We start from the raw sequence: 20,289 nt of genomic DNA on the forward strand, positions 1-20,289 counted from the left end.
ACGGAAAAAGCATACAGACTTGTCATGGCTAAATAAGCGGTCGAAGAAATAGGCCCCGTAACAGGCGGAGGATGGATTTCTTATATTACAGGAATGTGAGGATAGTGTGGTGAGAGAATGGAAAATGTGTTGTAAGGGAGAGTGAAAAAAGGAGTAATTCCAAAAAGAAATTCCTTCAATGTGGCTCCTTAAATGCACGGTTTGACATGTTAGGACATTTACCTGCAAAATATTTGAAGATTGATACCAATTAGCTTAGCTTACCACAAAGACTAGAAGCAGGGGGAAACAGCCAGACTCTGTCCAAAGTTTAAAAAATCCGCCTACTTTACATCATACATTATATCTTGTTTGTTTAATGTGTATAAAGACTTAAGCGTAAGCAGGCGTTTAGACTGAAAACAGCCCTGTGTAAAGCAGGGGGCTGTGTTGGTGTGGGCCTGTTGTTTAAGGTATGGGTGAGACATGAAGTCTGATCCAAGGCTGGTTTGAGTTTCAAGCCTTATCAAACACAGCACTGTCCTGTTGTAATACTATGAGACAGGATTTGACAACTATCAAAAGATATCACAGCAGTAATTATTTTATCTGCTGCTGTGATGATAGGAGGTAAATAGAAATGTCACGCTAGATTTACTAAGTAATCTCCAGGGAGTGTGTGCTTTCATGTATCTGATTGGCCGGCCAATGCCTCGCCAGGGAATTTGCCAGACGACCTTGCACTTTTTGCTGGAGCCCCGGCAGCCCCGCTACGTCTGCGCCCCAGAAACTACAAAACATGATTTTCTGGGGAGTTATTTGCAGAGCGAGACGGGCTGTGTCCCTTTGCTTCCAGTTTTTATGCTAAGCTAATCTAAATCATCTCCTTACTCTAAGTGCCCAGTGAAGTTCTCTTGTAAGTCCAGCAGGTATCGTCACATTTACTCGTCCAAATGTGGGGTGCATATCCTTGAGGTCTTTTAAATGTGCTGAATGCACGTGATAAAATGATAAAACAGGGACCCACTTGCGAAAACATTACGACTAGCAGTCAGAAACTTCAAAGGGTACCTTCAACACATACATATCGTCTCATTTAAGTCTCGGCGTGAAAGCAAACAAGTGCGTTTTAAACACAGGAGAAATTAAACATTTCATCTGTATTACTTTAGTCACTAAACAAAAAGAAATGAGTTTAAATTAGTAGAAAAATTACTTTAATCTTAATTTATTATGGACAATAGAAAATACAACTGCAAAAAAGAGGGGGGAAAAAAAGAGCTTATTGTCTGTACATTGGCTTTGCTTCATAACAAATGCATCATAATGCCTAAATTACAACTTTCCAACCAACCCATGTTGTGGCAGTTCATCAGAAAATATACGCCATCTAACTACACTATTTACAAAGTGAACTACAGTAAAGACCATGCCTGCGGTGCAAGTTTAAATGATAGGACGACAACAGGAAACACAATGCTGACACGTTCAGTCAAAAAAGCTCCAACAGCATCAAATCCAGAGCAGTGTGCTCACAGCTCAGTGGCAAGCTTTAAACAGGTTTGGCGCTGCTTTCTAAGAAAAACATAGATGTAACAAACTGCAAATGACATTTCACTTCAAGACGAAATATGTACAGTATAAATAAGTAAAAAAAAAAAAAAAATGTAAAAAAAGACATTATTTGTAAACCAGTGAAAAGGGATTTCTACTTTATGTGCTGTTTCACAGTTGCTTTTGAAGCGATGACAGCAGTACAGTTGTTTGCAGCTCTGCGTACGTCCCTGTGAACAGACCAGTAATAAAGAGACAAGACGCTCGTCTCTGGGGAGCGTTCTCGCAGAGTTCAGTTTCCTCTCTTTGCAACTGGCTCAGAATTAGAGGGACCTGCATCTCCTGACTGGAGAATTCTCTGGGATGCCTGTGTTTATTGAGCCAAACCTCTCTGGAGGTTATCATATTGATGACAATCAGACGGTAGCAAAACAGATAAAAGTCATTAAGCCAATCAGAGGGAACCAGACTCCCCTTACCTCACTGCTAATTTGTACAAACAGCAGGGGACTGCTACCAGGGTAAAAGCCCTCAATATACAGTGGAGCAAATCTAAAATGTCTCCAATCTTTTTCTGACCAAATAACCCTTTGGAGAAGAGCAATTTATTTGGCAAAGCTTTGTTGTTGCGGTGTAAACTCAGTCAGTGCTTGTTACACTGTACGGTGCTTTTTTGAATCTTGGGACTCATGGTTTATGGTCAGGGGAAGACATTCTGCCAATCTCCGGATGATTCAGGAACAACCTCCAGGTCAAGTTCAGGAGTTACCTCGACCTGAGGTGCTGTTTCTTCTTGGCCTAGGGACACTTCCTGGATCTGACCTGGAAGGAGAGAGAGTCAGAAAATGTGGAATGAGAATGGCTTTGCATAACGCTTGTGCAGTCAAATACTCCCCGAGATGGGTAATAACAGCGCTTTGTAAACCAGAAAAAAAAAAAAAAAAGCACATTAACCCGCACTTACAGAGCAGCACCAGCAGCTCTGATTCTGTATTCAATTTGCCAGTGGCTGTCATGCAAATGAAACCATTCGTCAAAAAGCAATCTTCCCCTCCTCACTCCTCCAACATTTGTTTCAATATCTCGATTCTCCCCGTTTGCTCTGACAACACCATATCTGTTACACAAACTATATAATAAGACCTGACAGATGTGGAACATGTTCATTGTGAGTTGTAAATATGGCATGAACCATGTGTCATAGTACATTCAGCTTAAAATTACTCGAGTACAAAACAACAATAAGCCATTTTGGCACAGGCTGAGAGGTTCAGACACGCTTTTTCTACTGCTGCAGGCCACACACCGAATTGAGTTTTACAGTGGGAGTCATTTAATTATCTCTCTCTAGTTGTATTCTGTATATCTGAAACACTTCAAAAACATATTCATTATGTTGCAAGGGCACGAGTGTGCACTCTGAACCTTGCTGTGTTTCTCGCAAGCAAAAATGACAATAGAGAGTCTCTCTCTTTGATATAGACAAACAACATGAGGATCCAAACAAATATGAACAATCAATTTGAACTTTTCAAAATATTTTACCCTTGTGAACATGCCTACAATAATTGAGATCCTGTTATTTCCAAGGGATTCTTGCCAAAATATGGTTCAGTTTCCCCTGAAAAAAAAAATAGTGTACTTGCGGGATCCCTGGATTTTCCCTTAAACAACCAAAATGGCTGTGAATGGTTGATATTCCTTCCTTGCTACTGCACACAGTAAATACCTCAGGTCAGCAGTATTAAAATACATAAAACTGGTAAGAGGATATCCTGAAAAGCAGAGGATCAGGTGATTTCTGTTAGGATGGCCTTTCCACAATTCAATAAATAACATTGAGAAATAAGAATTAACCTGATTTTATGATGAATTATTGGCAGTTCTGTTTCTAAAATCCAATTTCATTTGTAGCGAGAAACCCAGAGAAAATAGTGATATAAATTCAAGGGAAGATAATCATTATAAAATCATGTGAAAAATGTCTTCCCTTGTCACATGTACAGTAGATAATGACCAATATGACTCACTCCTAGTGTATAGCTAAACATTCTATTTCATATTTAAATAACTTGTGCAATTAATACAAAAACAAGACCAAGAGTCTACAGCCATGCAAGCGACTCTGAGATTATAACTTAAGGAGCACTGTGCTGACACTAGCTACATGCTTAACGTCACAAATTATGGTATCGGACACACTGAAATTTTGACCTGATGATGACATGAGAAGAAAAAGTTAAGGAATCACCAGAGCTATTGCACTTCATCCTGAGGGGGACATGAATGAGTGTACCAAATTTCATGGCAATCCATACAACAACAGTTGTTGCCACATTTCTCTAAAAACCCAAAATGTGAATCTTTTGTTGGCCAAAAGTCTGAGGATCACCAAAGTCAGTGGGATTCATCCTCTGGGGACCATTAAGGTCTCTACAATATTTCATGGCAATCCAGTGAATAATTGTTGAAATATTTTACACTCCTATAGCCATGCTGCTACCGTGACTAAAAAACTGGCAAATGCTTGTAAAAGAAATAAAAATGTCCTCTAATGTCACGTGTACCCACAGAGGCTTTGAACTACTTTCCCACTAAAAATGATGTTGATGAAAATCTTTGCATGACAGCATCAGTGAGAAATCAGACTTCCATAACGAAGACAAGCAGTCTGCTATATCCCCCGTGAGTATGCTGTCACATCAGTAAGCTTTAACTGTGAGCTCCGTACTCTCCATATCGCTCATCTCAATCTCAAAGCCTTATTTAAACCTGGATGACCTTTTCAGGAAGTTTAACAATATTTTACACAATATTTTACTGGTGTTTCATGGTTTGCATGACAGGAAATCCTGAAAAAGCAAAAAGTGAAGCTGTAACCTTGTTAAATCTGGGCCTTACTCCCAGCGACACTACAGAAGCCAGGGTTTCAGACATGGCTTTTTAAATTATCGATACCCAGCGAGCTTGGGGACCTGAGCGCAAGCTCTGTCAGCATTGTTCTCCTCCTCGAGTCATCTTCAGTAGGCGGTCTGCCAGACTCCGATGTGGGATGTTTGAATGAAATGAATAACAATGTGAGTATGTGCTGGATGCACTCTTGGCCAAGCTTAACCCAAGGGGAGCCAGAGCCTAAATCTTGACCAAGGCTGTCAGGAAGAAGTAATGACTTAACCATCAGGACATGCGTTCGCTGATATCGAAGAGGAAGCTGTGCCGACAGCTTTCAAGTGAACAAAGACGATGAACCTGTCACTGCAGTTTTCCTGCTCTACGGTATCACCGAGCCTGCGGGAAGGGGGCATGTGCGTGCGTACGCATTAGTGGTGAGCGCGGGGGTGACAGAGCGTTGGCATTGTAAGGCGTGTTCTCGACAGATAACGAGAGGGATTGTCGAGGGATGAGCTACAGACACGAAACCTGAGCATGAGAGAGAGTTAATGTTCCGCAGGGGAAGGTCAACACTGCCTTTCAGCGGCCTGAAGTGCTCAGGGATACTTTTTAATGTGCTGTGTCTTACAAATACAGTGTCTATTATGAAGGAAAGTTATGTGGACTGTGTGTGATGGCCATGGGAGAGACAGACACACACAAACAACACAAGGTGGAAAAGGGGACCTCATAAAATGCTTATCTATCCTGATACTCTTGGACAAACTGTTCTTGTGTGAAAGTGAACTAAGCTGACAGAGACACAACAGGGAGATGATTACTGTGTTTCTCTGCCCAGCTGCACAAACAGCTGCCCGTGTGTCCCAAGTGTTTGTGTGTGCGCACTGGTGTGATGCCAGTCAGCTGCTCACCGTAGCCGTGGGATCTCTTCATGTGGTGTTTCATGTTGCTCTTCTGTGTGAACCTGATGCTGCACACCTCACACTTGAAGGGCTTCTTTCCAGTGTGCTTGACCATGTGGACCTGCAGAGCGCTCTTCTGGTTGAAGGCCTTGTCGCACTGACTACACTTGAAGGGACGCTCGCCTGCGCAAAAACAATGATCCACGGTTAGTTTTCATGTGCTGCATTTAGTATTTTTCAAATCATTAAACCACTGTCAGAGCATTTGTGATATACTGTTTCCCAATCATTTGAACGGGAAAGTGGTCTCAGACAGTGTTGTCTTTAAAGTCTTCTTTTGTCCAACCATCATTCCAAAACCCCAAAATTACCATTAGCCAACGGATTCTTGGCATTTATGCTTAAAAGATGATTTGCTGCGGATCGATTCATTTATTTACTAATCATTTCGGCTCTACTTCAAAGCTTTCCACCGTTGTTGTTCTAGTTGCCGACTTTACTTTCCCCTCAGAAGTTGTTAAGCAGAGGCTGTATCCTGACACAGAGCGTGATACATTTTGTTAGTGGATTATCTTCTAAACAATGCCCACACACTGAATGTATTGCCTTTAACGTGTGACATAGAACTTGTGCTCTTTTTCTCCAAAAGGTAGTGTTTTCCGTGGTCTTTATTTTAAAGTTGTGGCGGTATACTACCCATCAATGTACTTAACTGTGTTTATCAGCACTCTGATGATTTCTTTAAACCCTTAGTTACATGTTTTATCAGTAGTATTCAAAGTTATCTAAGGTTTTGTTCTGGTTTTATCATGAAGAAATATTAAAATTGCAGGGTCAGCAAAATGATACTATATTTGATCAGTTGCTAGAATCGTAAATTAAAACCCACAGTGTATATAAGGCTATTCTTTGCATATTCTTGTTTTGCTTGTCTGTGTCCTCTTGAGAAAAACAAGCAGGGGACAATTTAAAGTTTTGCTGCTGGATGTCATTGTGATAAAAAGTTATTTTTTGATAAAGATTATTTTTACTCCTTTTAGCAAAGGCATTTGGGTATCTTCTAACGTAAAAATGACAAAGCAGGGGCACTTTTAAAAAGCAGAGTTCTTTTCTGACTTATTATGCAAGGATCTGCCACCTAAAGCACTTCATAAAGGGATCTTTGGCTACACTAGAGTCACTTTTCCTTGTCAAGCCATCATTCCATGCATTCATTAAGTTGTAGATCTAAGAATGAGTCAATAAATCAGCTATAAACGTCAGGCAAAAGCTAGGAATAGAAGGGAGATGGAAGTTTTTTTTCCTTGTAACTTTTTTCTTTGAGACAAAACACAGAAAGACAGACACCGTGAGGCTGTGAGATGAACCAGAGGAGAAGAGGTCCAATCAGAATCTTCCTTAACACAAATGAGTCTATTCAAATGGTAATGGGGCAACGGAATTGTTTCTTTATGGACACTGAGGGCTGATGTCTGGCTGCCTAGGATTTCGCAGGGAGACGAGACAGTCAAGGCATTAAGCTGAATCTGTCCATGTATGAATGTATGAATTAGTGAGTGTGAAAGGGAAAGCTGACAGCTGCTGAATATCACATCCAGGAAAAGATCCAACTTTTACATCCAGTTCTTTTCACAATTTTTTAAAGGACTGTTTCAGGACTCAATAAGTCAATAAGTACTTCGTGTGGGAAGGCATAGGAAGACATTTCCCTGACTAAATTGAGAAATTTTACAACATGGAAGCGAATCAAAACTCTTTTTTTGTCCCCTGTATATATAGTACTAATACTGTTACACTGGTAACCATACACCCGTGAGATAACATATGCACACAGAATTTTTAAACATTCTACAGATCCGACCTGCAGGTTTCCATGGTGCTCACATGTTTCTCTTCATTCACACAACTTCCTTAAACCTCACAGATGTATGACATTAAACATTCATTTTGGAAACCAGGTTGTGAAACGATGTCCTGTAATATCCAAAGCCCCGAAGTGTTCAATATTAAATAAATAAGACATATGAAAAAATTGTATAAGTCCATAAAAACAAAGGAGCTGTCCCTGGAAATGACCCCGATGTTAACTGAGAATTAACGACAGACCGGAAAGAAAGACCAGGCAGCAGAGCGGACGGGAAGAAGCCTTGCATTGTTCTTGTTCTGGCAAACAGAGGGGGCTGGCTGCTCGCTACAGCAGCTTCATGTCACTCTTCTTCTACAACTAACCACTTGTTTGCCTAGTTTTAGTGAAAACTGCTGTGTAAAACTCGACCAGACATTACCAAGTGTCAAGTGAATCGTCAGCGTCGCCACAAATGTCTTTTCAAGCCAGGAGGTAACCCAGGGTTAAAATTAGGAATTGTACTACCAGGTGATAAGTAGCTGACTTTTATGTATAAAATCTACTTGGATGAAAGCTGCCATCCGAACTACAAATATAGTGCATCATTTTTAATTCAACACATTTAACATGCTATTTGTTTAGCAGGCGCTGAGGGCTGATGTGGTCCACCTCTGCAACTTGTTTTACAAATCTTACATGGGGATTATGACTTGACTCAAAAAAAAAAAAAAAATATATATATATATAGTCAGAAATTAATCCCTGTAAGGAGAATGGAGATGAAGGAGAGGAGGCAGACTGGATAGGAAGAAGAGTGAAGGAGATAGAGGAGGAAAGGTAAAGAAATGATCACAGAGCCTTCCAATGTATTATTCTAAACAAAACAAAAAAATACAAAAATGAGGCAAGCAATGGAAACCTCTTAACCAAAGTATTTTATCTAGCAGTGTATTATTTATTATTAAAGAACATTTTCTTTATTGAGTGTTCTATTGTTTACCATAGCTTCACTCACCATAGGCTACTGTATTATTTTTCAAACACGGTTTACAAAGTTACTTAGTCAGTACCCGATTTTGTCAGTCGGCCTTTACCATCAACAGTTACCATGGTCAAAATATATGAAACTGGAACCGTCCCCGTTTTTTATTTCAGAAATCGGGTCACCTTACAGCAATGCCAAAGTAATAATGAATTATTTAACTATGCTCTGCTGTAAATAAACACCATGCAGAGACACAGTAACTAGCCTCTTATTTTATTTAGCCTAACATGCTACCTACATAGCTGGCTAACTAGCTAGGCTGAGTTGTGAGCTTGGATTACTACCTAGCATCAAATGGAAGAGCCAGTGTTAGCAGTGTAAAGCGACACATCTTATGAACGAGCTCTGTTCGAGCATAACTGACCTTTAGCTAACTCCTACTGACTAATGCCGCCCCTGAGAAAAACAGTGTCTTTTTGTTCTGTGTGTATATTTTTTCTAAGAAACATCTTTGGAGTCGAAATGCTGCTGCGGTTAGTCTGAATTAACCTGCTGCATTAGCTACTGCTGTTAACATTGGCTCTTCAGTTTAAAGCTAAATTATTATCCAAGCTCACAACACAGCCAAGGTAGTAAGCCGGTTTGGGAGATGCTATACTGTATGCAGCCTCGTTAAGCTAAATAAAAGCAGAGGTTAGTTATTAAGTCTGTATACTGTTTATTTAAAACCGCAGCTATTACTTTGTTATTCTTGTTGCTCTAGCTAACAGGAGATAACTGGCTGTATTCGGTAGCATGTTGAGCTTGCTTGCTTGACTGTGACTGACTCGGATGTGATGTCATGAAAGGTGGCATTATGAAATAAAGCAGAAGTTTTTTAAAAATTTTTTACATTTTAAAAAGTGCATTTTAAAGTAAAAATGTAAAATAAACAATAAAACTAACGTAATATTAAAATAAGAACTTAATTAATTATCATGAAATGTTATTTCAAAGTTTTTTTTATTAAATAATTTCACAAATTGTTAGTGCATTTATATATTTTACACAGTTTATTACTATGATCATTTATTTCCTAATTATTTTATTTAATAGACACTTTTTGGCTGCATTGGTAGTGGCAAATAATTAAAAGTGGTAGATTTTAATTTGATCCACAATGCTGTGATTTTTGTTAGGACATCTACAGTGCAAACTTTCTTCCATAATCCTCTTACCTGTGTGTGTACGGTTGTGTCTTTCTAGCTGGCTGCGCTTAGCGAAGGCCTTCACGCAGGAGGAGCAACTGAAGACTCTGGGTTTCTGGGAACTGGGTGACGGGCCTGGCTGGTGCACCCGTTCATGTTCCTGTAGACAGATCCAAAAAATAAATTTCACCGTTACAGTCTAGCACATTAAGTCCCTCTACTATAATGTGGCTAGAGCTAGATATGTATATCCTTTTGCCCTTGGAGGGAATGACACTGTTTGAACCACAAATCAGAGCAACTCAGGAGGGTCTGGACACCCTAACAATAATTTTTAAAGAGACTTTGAATTGACACTTTGTCTTGCCTTTTTCTCTTGTGTTTTCTTTCTTCTTGTCTAATGTTGTTAATGATGTGCTCTGTTGCTAATGTGATATGTTGAAAAATGAAAAACAAGAATGACATGAAAAATGTGTGTATATAGAAATAGGTCACTTTGAGAAAATGATTGTTTAAGTTTTTAATTTTGTGCTTGTCGCTTTGAATCTGATATTACATAAACTAAATTATTATTTATATGTGGTTCTGATGACTGACTTGAATATTTTATTACATTACAATATTTTATAGTTGACAGGCAAAATACTGTATATGGAAGCTGATAAATTAAGCCAGTATTTTATCTGTTGTGCCTCCCAATAATCTTTATGTCCTTTTACACATTTTGTATCATCAGTTTAAAAACAGGTAAAATTGTTACACTGTGGTACTATGTATTAGACTGAAACAATTTCTGAATAAATTAATTAGTTGTTCCACAGAAAATTAATTTGCAACTATATTTTAAAGTTTTTTACTCAGATATAAGAATATGATGCTTAACTTATGTTAAGGCCATGTTATTGTAAACTTACTATCTTTAGGTTTCGAACGCATTGTTGAAAACAAGCAATTTGAAAACGTCATTTTGCAGTTTGGGATTTACCTTGGTTTTTTTCACAGTTTCTGACATTTTATGGAGAAAACAACTGATTAACTGAGAAAATAATCAGCAGATTAATCATTAATGAAAATAATTGTTAGTTGCTGCCCTACCATGTATAGCTTAACCAATACTAGATGTTTTTAACCAATAGAGATATCAGTACTGTATCAAAGATAAGCTAATAAAGGTCTTGGAAAAACAGAATGGTCTTGAAATCTGAAATATATCAATTATTAAAATATAGCAGTCCACTGGCATAGGCCTGGCCTTTCTAAAGTTAAACAATTGAAAGGCGTTTTCATTTTTTATGAGTAGCTTCTCAAAATGGGAACGACAGCAGCACTACACTGGCTAGCATACTACTCATTCTGGTACTTCAAACACTCAAAAGGTGTTACAGTGAACAAACAATGAGAAAATGATTCTGTGAATATTGTTTAAAAACAGTAAGGATCTTGGTTCATGTATTGTGTCTGGAACGAGATATTCACGATGGACTGAAATAGCAGTGAAATGTTCCCAGAATAATGATGGTAATACTGGACCTGCAGCACTGAGCTGCATTCAAGCCAAATACTGGGCATCACAAAGCACAAGTACACAGGAAAGTGAATGGAAACAATAGCGTAATAAGACTGTTGATAGTGAAAAGGGCAAAATTGCTTATGCTGTAACTGCATCAAGTTTATATGGAGATAATGTCTAGAGGGTGTTTGGGGTCGTTGTGGAGGTAGTGTTTATTAAAAGTGCCTCGGGTAAGTTTGGGAAAAACATTAGAACAAAAATTAGAAAAAAAATAATCTTCAAACATGCAACAAAAAAATGAAAAACACTTACTGTTGCCCTGTTCTCTAGGTTTTCCTACTCAGCCCTTCCCTTTCCAAAAATGTCGAAATATTCCTCTGAATGTGTGTGTGTGTGGATGTGTGTGTGACACGTATTCAAAAAAAAAAAAAACACTAGATGTAACTTCAAGTGACCGGGTAATTACAAAAGTGAATTCAGGATGGAGATGATGTGTTTCAGTGGGCTGATAAACCATGTCCCCTTAATTTATCTGGCTGTCAGGGTCATGTCATGTAAAATACTCAGCCCTTCCCTTTGAGAGTCTACTAATGTTCCCTAACCCAGGTAGTACTGCCTTGTCATGCACAAATATTTTTCAGTGTTTCCAAATCATAAATGCATGATTCTGGCTGTCTGGCTGTAATTAAATGGCTACATTAGTATCCACAGGCCGACAAAATGAAAAATAACAGCACCACCAATTTAGTTCTCTCACCACTGGGCCTTTACAAAAAATAAAATCAACATCCGAGTTCTCACTGCAGACTAATGAGCAGCCTGGGGACCTGGAGAGGATGGGTCTCGGTCCCTCTGACTGTGACACCTACCTAATCTCAGTGTCATTACTTTTATGAGACACAATTACCGCTCAGCATGCTGAGGTACATTTACTAAAGTAAAAGCCTATGGCACAATGGCCTTTTCTCAGAAACATGACACGTGGTGAGGAAAGAGCTTGTGTATAAAGCCATAACTTCCTTCTCATCTTTCCTCCTGATCTGAGAGCCTGAGCATTTATGTGCTCGATTGTGTCAACCACTTCTGGAGGACTGCGAGAAACGAGAGGCACACATGCGCCTCTCCCTGATTTGGCTGTAAAAATCTTCTCAGTTTAAGTGTTTTGTTTTGTTGTTGAGAGTTACAGTTTATAAGAGTCTAATCTGAAATCCACTTGAAGAATTATCCTTACTTTTGCTTCATACAGATAAGCAGCACCTTGGTACTGGTATCCCTTTCCTCACTGACTCTTTGAATCTATCATTTTTCACCCTGTGGTGGAGGCACTGATGACTAAAAAATAAGATTTGTGCCGTTGATTTATTGTCTTTATAAAACCTGGAGTTTCATTCACCAAATGTATTCTCTCTTATATAATACTAAACTCTTTTTTAAATAAGTGGCCACTTTTTTTATAGAGAGGAAGCAGTAGCTGAATGGATATCAGCTTTAAATATAACCCATCAGTATCTTAAATTTAAAGCGGTTCATCATTCGAGTCTACTGTGTGTACACAAGTTCTTACCTTCAGGTGTGTGGCTCGCTTGAAAGCCTTGTTACAGAGACTGCAGACGTGACAGCGGTCCTTGCCGTGAGCTTGCCTGCAGTGGCGTCGCAGTGTGTTGGCATTCTGGCACACCTGATTACAGTAATAACACTGGTTCCGACTGTCACCCTCCGTCTGGGCGTCCTTCCCACCCTTTTGCCCATTGCCAGAAATCTGAATCACACACAAAGCCACAGATTACTTGAGATTCCAATAAATAATGGTAGCTGCATGAGTCTGGTCTTGCAGCAAAAAGTCTAAAATTCTGTCAACTCATGGTGCATATTTCCACAGAAATCCAAAGTTTTTTGATTGATGATTGTGTTTTTATATCCTCCAGATAATCTCTCATATCCATTCATATTAGTATAAAAATCAGCTGGTAGATACATCACAGTGGATTACTGTGTTGCCATCTTAAGTATTTGCTTAATTCGTCAATGCAAAATCTACTTCCACCTTTGTTAGGCAGCTCCTCCCCCATATATAAACCCACAGGACAAACACACATATGTTATATCCACTCATGTTATATCAGATGCTCTGTTTGCAGATTGGGAATGGTGGCTGACCAGTATGACCTGCTGGCCTGAGCTGGCTGGCTGCCCGGGCAGACCAGAGTCATTCAGCACTGCAGGAAATGTCTGACCCTAAGGATCAAAAGAAACTCTGGTAAGGCAGCTGACAAAGTACATGATGTTAAGTTGATCTTCAAACACTCTTAATGAAAATCACTGAATTTTTAAGGCTCTCTAGAGTGCTCTTCAGTAACACATTTTAAGCTAATGTGGATTTTAAATCACTTCACAATCATTTTTTACCTGTGTATTGAGGTTTAGAGTGACACCATCCAGCATACCCTGTGCATCAGCGAGGGTTAAAGTAACACTGCCATCGTTGGCCACGCCTCCTGGTGACATCACTAGGCTCTGGGACGCAGCAGTATGTGACAGGGTGGTGCTAGGTGGCAGGCTGGTAACTGAGAAGTCGAAGAAAGACAGCTGGGATGGAGTGATTTCAGTTTTTATAGCCACAATCCACGACATGCATTCAACTTCTGGCATAGACACATGGTCATCACTTGAATACGGTCCGTATACAACATTGGCCACAAAGGGAATGTAGCCAGTGACTCTAGCTGTTTTTCACCTGTGCTCTATGCCAGAATTTGAATGCAAGCCAAGTGTTTGCTGGAAATGGTGCGGGGGTAATACAGTTTTGATATGAACTCAAACAAATCATGTAACACTAAAACTCTCCCATGCTACACTGGCATGGTTTCTATGGTTACAAGCCACAATGTGAGCTGAACTTTGGACCAGTGGTTGCAGTAAAGGGATCGTCGTGATGACCACAAAATGTGTACCTGTATTTGTTGAGGTGATTGCAACTAGCTGGCTACCAAAGCCCTTTTGGTGACTTCCCTGACTAAAAATAGTAATGACACATTCATAAGGTTTGGTCAGGGAGGAACCTCCACTATATTAGTAGTCACACTAGCCAATTTTTGATTTCTTATTTTTTTCTTATTTTGATTATAATAAGAAGGCCAATATCTGCCCCATACATATCAGTCAAAGTGCAGGTTGAATTGTATTTGCATAAAGAGTACTTGGAATGATTCAGTCTAATAAAAAAAATAAAAAAAACAATGATGCTGTCTGTGTCTCTGAAGCAGTGGGAACGTTTTCCACTTGAGGTGAGAGAGGAGGGTAATGGAGAGAGAGAGAGAGAGATGATACTAGAAATTTGATTAAGTTTCTAGGTGACAAGCAAGCCAGTCAACAGAAAAATCGGGAAGCTATCTCAGACAAAACAAATCATATTAGCAAACTTCACAGCACAGACGCCCTTTACTTCCTTAACACTGACTGGTCTGCACAATTATTAAGTGACCATAATTCACACAAAGTTCTCAATTCAAACGAGCATCCTCTTGATAGATGCATGTACAGTACAATTATAGTATACAACAAAACTGAATACACAACTGATCAGTGTCACTAAAATGTTAATTAAAAATCCTGTCGATTTAGTACAGTTTTATTGTTTTTAGCCAAAGCCCAAGAAGAATTAAACAGATTGAGAAAAAAACAGAAATGTTTGACTAGTTGAACCATAATGAAAGGCCCTTATTAAAGTACCAACAGCAACAAAAGTCAATACATCCTTCATTAGTGAGATTCAATTCTCTCATTTTTTTTTAAAATATTTTGTATGTCCGCCTTTATTTTTGTTGATAGATTCAATCCTCTTGGGCATGGATGATGGCAGTCTAACACAAATCTGTAGAGAGATGTTCACAGATGATTCTTTTCAGCTGCTCTTTGTTGGATGGGTTTTGTTGCACTACCTTCTGCCTTAAACTACCACAAAGATGTTCTGTTGGATTCAAGCCAAAGTCATACTTGGCCAGATCATAGTTTTCACCTTTTTCTTCTTTACAAACTCGTGTGATTTTTGCAGTCACTTTGTTAGTCCTGGCCAGGTCCCCACCAAACATGCAGGACCCCATCTGATCCAAACAATTTAATTTTTCGTTTCATCTGATCAAAGAATGTGTTGCCTATATTCATCAGGCCTCTTTTCATGTTCTTTGGCAAAGTTTAATCTTGTAGTTTTGTGCCCTTTTGAGATTTTTTTTGTGAGCAACGGTTTTCTTCTTTGACGCCATCTGTAGAGGTTGTCTTCATACAATGCCCTTCTCACTGATCAGTCACTGAAAGTTCCATTTCCACAGATAATCCTTGTGCCAACTCAGAAGCAATTACCCGTTAAGTGCAAGGTTGTATAAATACAAAATTGCGCGTGGTGGCCTTTTTGCTGGGGACGGCCCATGCACCTTCTGTTACTGTTAGTTTGGCTTTTCCTACAGCTCGGAACCACTACCTCAGCCATGTTTCACCTTATGTTCGGTAGCCTGCTGATGCTGTATCCTGTCCAATCTTAACGTCTCACAATCTGGTTTCTAACTTGCTCAGGCAGTTCCTTAGCATGTGGAGCCATGAGATGATGTTTCTGAGCTAAAACTGACATTCCAAGTGTGCCAGGGTAAGTTTTGTCTCAAGTGCAGTATATATTTCGGTCCTCTGGAAATCACTATGTAAAATACAACAGCAAAACTGTAAACAATGTCTTTGTCCTCTCTAAAGTCTGCTTACTGCAGATGCTAGCATTCCTGGCTAACTATCGTGCTACCTACAGTACAATAGTAACCTATCATTACTTCCAAAAGTCAAAAAAACATATGCTGACCTGGGACATGCAACTTTACCCTCAGTCTTTTACTATTTATACCATGTATGTATCCAGCAAATATACAGTATATTTATGACATTATTTAAAGGTTGTTGATTAAAATGAATCATAATAAAACATTAAATGGCCAGCTACAGATAGACTTTCTAACTAACTCATGGAGTTAGTGTAAATTAAATAGCTAGCTAAAACTGACATCAGCCAGCTAAACCTAATACAATCTGCTCAAAATAGTAGTTCCAAAAAAAAGAAGGGTCGCTGGCTAGAAATGAGAAACCTGTTTTTGAGAATGGAAAGCCTGACGTGAAGCAACTCTAATCAGTTTAGTGAACAGTCGGTCTGGAGTGCTAGAGAAGTATTCCCCGATCCAATTTTTGGTGTCAATTTTCCATTGCAGCCATTTTTACATTTCTGTGGGATGCGCTGGGCCAGAGCACGCCTTATGTCTGTCTTTCAGCTATTTTAGCTTCTCACATACACTTTGATGACTCTGTATTTGGGGCATGCTCCTAAGCATGCCATTTCATGAAAAGGGCATTAATCAAGAGACTGAGCCTCTCCATCAATGCTTACTTTTAACCTGGGATCTATCGCTGGTTCTGGAGGCAAGGGAAGCTCCTTTTGAACCTTTAAATAGGAATCTGAGCTAAAGTTGCTCTCACATCTAGTGTTATTCATGTTCCCTCTTGCACTGGCTAAACATGTAAGTGAACTACATACACCTGTAACCTTTGTATTTGAAGTAGCTATAGATTCCTGCTGTTTTGGTGATCTCTATTCTTTACTCTCCACCTGTCATAGCTGACAAAAAGAAAAGGTTGTGTTTGGTCACATTTATAGAGGGAGCTAATTCCTTCTGTTAATGTGATCTTCTGTTTGTTGTTTATACCAGCAAGAGGTTTGAGACTTGGCATATGCAGTGTCTGATTCTTCATTTGTTTAGTGTGTTACCAATGGCTTACAGCGGCAAAGACAAAGTGCCCTTGCTTAACATGCAGGCTCATTCCATCAAATGGCTAGCAATTTAATCAGTTCTGCTAAAGTGGGTTGTTGGGGTGATATCTGCCCATCGGCCAGCTGGTTATCTCCCACTTCCCTGCCATACTATTGGCTTTAAGTGGTGACCTTGAGTCAAGTGGTGGTTATGAGTGAGTGGAGCAGGTCATTAAGGCTGGCACGAAGCAGGTCAAAGATGTCTTTTGTGTGCAATTGTAAGACCCCTTCTAGAGCGGAGTTGTGTTGAAAAGAGCTGACTGAAAGAGAGAGGTTGGTTTATTTTTAACCATGAATTTCCAGGAGGCTTTTCAAATCTATTTTTAAAAAAAAGGAGGCCAACAGAAGTAATTAATTTACATTATGTAAAAAAATTCATATCCCCCTGTGTTACCTGTGACTAGAGGTACTCTTTCAGGTACTAGCAAGCACATTTCAATCCCCATTCATATCAGTGAATGAGGGACTGAGTTGTGTTTGCTTAATGTCACAAAGTGATCGTAGCTAGAGTCCATTTGTTTAAAGGCTCACTGATGCCTGTCAAACTCGAAAAACAAAGTGGGACTGACCTCTCCTTCAGGAAGTTTTTATTCTGTCTGTGTTTGTATGTAAGTGCATGCTAACAGAATACAAACAGCAGAACAGAGGGGATGCTGAATGGTTGGCAGTGAGTGCAAGAACAGGGATAGAGCGAGAAAAAAAACAAAAAAAACCCAGAACAGATCAAAGCAATAAAAAACTGTCCGTCATATAAAAGATCTGATGAAAAGGTGTATAATTTTCAACGTGTGGAGTGCAGCTAGTAGCCTGCTTGCCATACTAACTTCAGTACCCCTAAAACCTGCTTTTTGCAACACTGTGTAAGCAAAATTTGTCCAGCCAATTTAGATCTTGCTGTGGCAAAATGACTTCAAGTTAATCATGTCAAAGATGACATCTGAACAGAGTGAGCAGTGTTTGATTTAGTTTTCTTTAGATGGTCAAAAAATAACCATCCTTTCACTTCCTCAACTCAAGAGCAGCTCTGTAGGACATAATAGTTGCTTCAGGGACTGAAGATGATTTGAATATACTTCTTGAATTTGAAGTTATTCTTCTGCCCACTCAAACACAAACCCACATTTGTATACCAGTCCTCACCTGCCATTCCAGTGTTGGCAGGGCTCTGAGGTAGGAGGTGGTCACTGGTGATGGTCAAGGTTGCACTGGTGGGCTGGCTATTGAGTGGTGATGCCAACCTGATGCTGCCGTTCACCTCTGCACCATTAGGGTTGCTATGCTGGGGGAGCAGATCCTGACCTTCAACAATATGGAGAAAAGCCATTTTTAGTGCAGAATTCAAGAAATTTGTTATGATTTTCCACACTGATTTAAATTCAAAGCTCTTTTTGTTCCTTTAGGGGTAAGATAGGATGTAGAATATTTTGGTCCACTTTGCTTGGAAGCCATACAGTGTGAACCATCTTCACTTCTTTAATTAATGAAAGAAACTCAGTATATTGCAGAAAAAAATACTTCATAGAATGTCTTGCCGCAGCATCAAGAAAGAAAAGCAAAAAATAAGAATTAAAAGAGAATAGTTTGCTATTACCTTAGTCTTAAGGATATGAATCCCAATACAATACATATATCAGAATGCTGATTGAAAGGAAGCCCAAGTAATTCCCAGAGGAAATACTGCTTACTCCAGTCATGCAGGCAGGAATGATCTATGCTAACTCAGGGGGTTTCAGAAAAAGTGACACAGCCACAACTTTCCTCTACAGTATGGATACAGCCTATATCCCGGGTTGTTATACGATGAAGTAAATAAAAGATTGGCTTGTGAAGAAGGTGTATCACACATAACCTCTAATGGTTGTGTGTGATACACTGGAGGCTTTTATTCTTGATTTGTGTAGCAGCTTCAAAGAGAAAAAAAAAGGACTGAGCTCTTACTGGGTTTGTTTTTTCTCTGCTTGCAGGCGTGTTTGCCCAACGGAAGAAATCAATGTGTGTGTTACTGATGTTTGAGGGAATGTAATTGCATGTTATTTTGATAGACCTGTGCTGTATAAAGTGATCCATACCTGATATGGTGAGGGTGATCTCTTGAGGATTTCCTGCTGCAGTGCTAGAACCAGCAGCTGAGGCCTGGGCCTGTACCTGGGCTAGGGCTTGTGTCAGACTGGAGTTGTTGATGGTCAGTGTGATCTCCTGACCGCTGCTACTTCCAGCTACCAGCCCAGAGCTGGTCATGACATGGCTTAGGTCCTGAGAACCTGCAGGATGCGCAGGAAAGTATACGTCAGTTATTCAGCCCGTAACAGAGGGTTTGTAGTTGAATTTTTCCCAGCTAACATACCTGCAGCATCCTGGTCAGAGAGCCCGGCCATTGTGACCTGCGCAGGTGTGATGGTGGAGGGCTGCAGGGCCAGGCTGGTTAGTGGGTGGATGACGACATTGGCGGACACGGAGGGGTCAGTGGTGGACATGAGCTGGCTGCCAGTGTGGGAGACGAGGCCTGTGTCAACGTTCAGGGGATGAGAGAGGAGACTGCCCTGCTGCAAGGTCTGCTGGAGAAGGGCGTGGTCAATCTGGAGGAGAAAGTGCTACTTTAGATCAACGAGGAAGGCTGATGTTTAAAAGGAAAAGGAGAGTGAAACTTGTAGAAATGTGTGGTGAGAAGAAGCAACAGCTTGATGGTTGCTTTATGAAAAATGTGGGGGAAATTAAGAATTGTTCAGGAAAATCCAACCCATTGATACTTTTTGACAACTTATATCTGGGATGTAAAATACATTTCAAGAAAATTTAGATGAAATGAGCAACAAATCACATTTATCTTGCACATGGGTGCCATTTATATGAACTTTATATGAACTTGTATTTTATAGTACTGAAGAGTTGCTGCATTTAAAATTTATAACAACTTATAATATCCAATTTCAGATAGTCATTAAAAAAACTGAATGGATTCTAACCCAAAAGTGCAGATCAGATGTGTCAAAGAAAAAAGAATTTATGTATTACTTTTACAGCTGACTGAAAAAAACTCATGTGCGCCACATAGCTCTGTTGAATCTCCTTGTGGTGCTCTTGTGGGGCTGTAGGATTACACTAGACTGCTCATTTGATTCGGTGCAGGGTTTTCAAAGCCTGACACAGTGGGCCCCCCTCAGACAAAATCGAAACAACTGCTCCTCACCAACAATACCCCTGTTGATTGGATAGAGGAGAGTGTCAGTGTTCCAGAAATATATGAACTATGTTGGAGATATTCTAAGCCTTCATACTGTCAAAAAAATATTCGTAGTGCAATGTGAAAAATGATACTTTTAATGGATTTGGTCACACCTATTAGGTGACAAAGGTCACACCTCTGTCTTATCCAGTATGGGGGATAATCATGCTCCAAGTTTTAGAACTACAGTTCCCATCATGCCTTGGGGGGATGTACACAGGGAATATAATGTTGCATTTATTTCTTAGTAAAAAAAACTCCTGATTACAAGCCAAGGTTGAAAGGGCTGTTATGTATCTGTGGTTGTGTAAATAAAACATTTAAGTGAAATGCCCTTTGAAATTTCAAATAACTACTCTACAAAAAAGAAAGCGA

General features: G+C 39.6%; 1 protein-coding gene across 5 annotated transcripts in view; it reads right to left on the reverse strand.

Moving 5' to 3' along the window:
- Positions 1-1,220: 1,220 nt before the first annotated feature.
- The window catches only part of LOC120783882 (zinc finger protein 236-like), a 59,077-nt gene continuing 40,008 nt past the window's right edge, over positions 1,221-20,289 (reverse strand). For 4 of the 5 annotated variants that reach the window (XM_040117222.1, XM_040117223.1, XM_040117220.1 and 1 more), the window contains 9 exons: positions 19,036-19,267; positions 18,761-18,952; positions 17,832-17,990; positions 13,262-13,419; positions 13,013-13,090; positions 12,420-12,614; positions 9,376-9,505; positions 5,337-5,510; positions 1,221-2,355 (listed from right to left, as the gene is read on the reverse strand). In XM_040117222.1, the coding sequence (XP_039973156.1) occupies positions 2,234-2,355; positions 5,337-5,510; positions 9,376-9,505; positions 12,420-12,614; positions 13,013-13,090; positions 13,262-13,419; positions 17,832-17,990; positions 18,761-18,952; positions 19,036-19,267 (1,440 nt within the window). In that variant the 3' untranslated portion in view covers positions 1,221-2,233. The remainder of the gene's footprint in view (positions 2,356-5,336; positions 5,511-9,375; positions 9,506-12,419; positions 12,615-13,012; positions 13,091-13,261; positions 13,420-17,831; positions 17,991-18,760; positions 18,953-19,035; positions 19,268-20,289) is intronic. The other variant, XM_040117224.1, reaches the window with a different exon arrangement.

This window comes from Xiphias gladius, chromosome 22 (assembly GCF_016859285.1).
Source record: "Xiphias gladius isolate SHS-SW01 ecotype Sanya breed wild chromosome 22, ASM1685928v1, whole genome shotgun sequence".
Lineage (NCBI taxonomy): Eukaryota > Metazoa > Chordata > Actinopteri > Istiophoriformes > Xiphiidae > Xiphias > Xiphias gladius.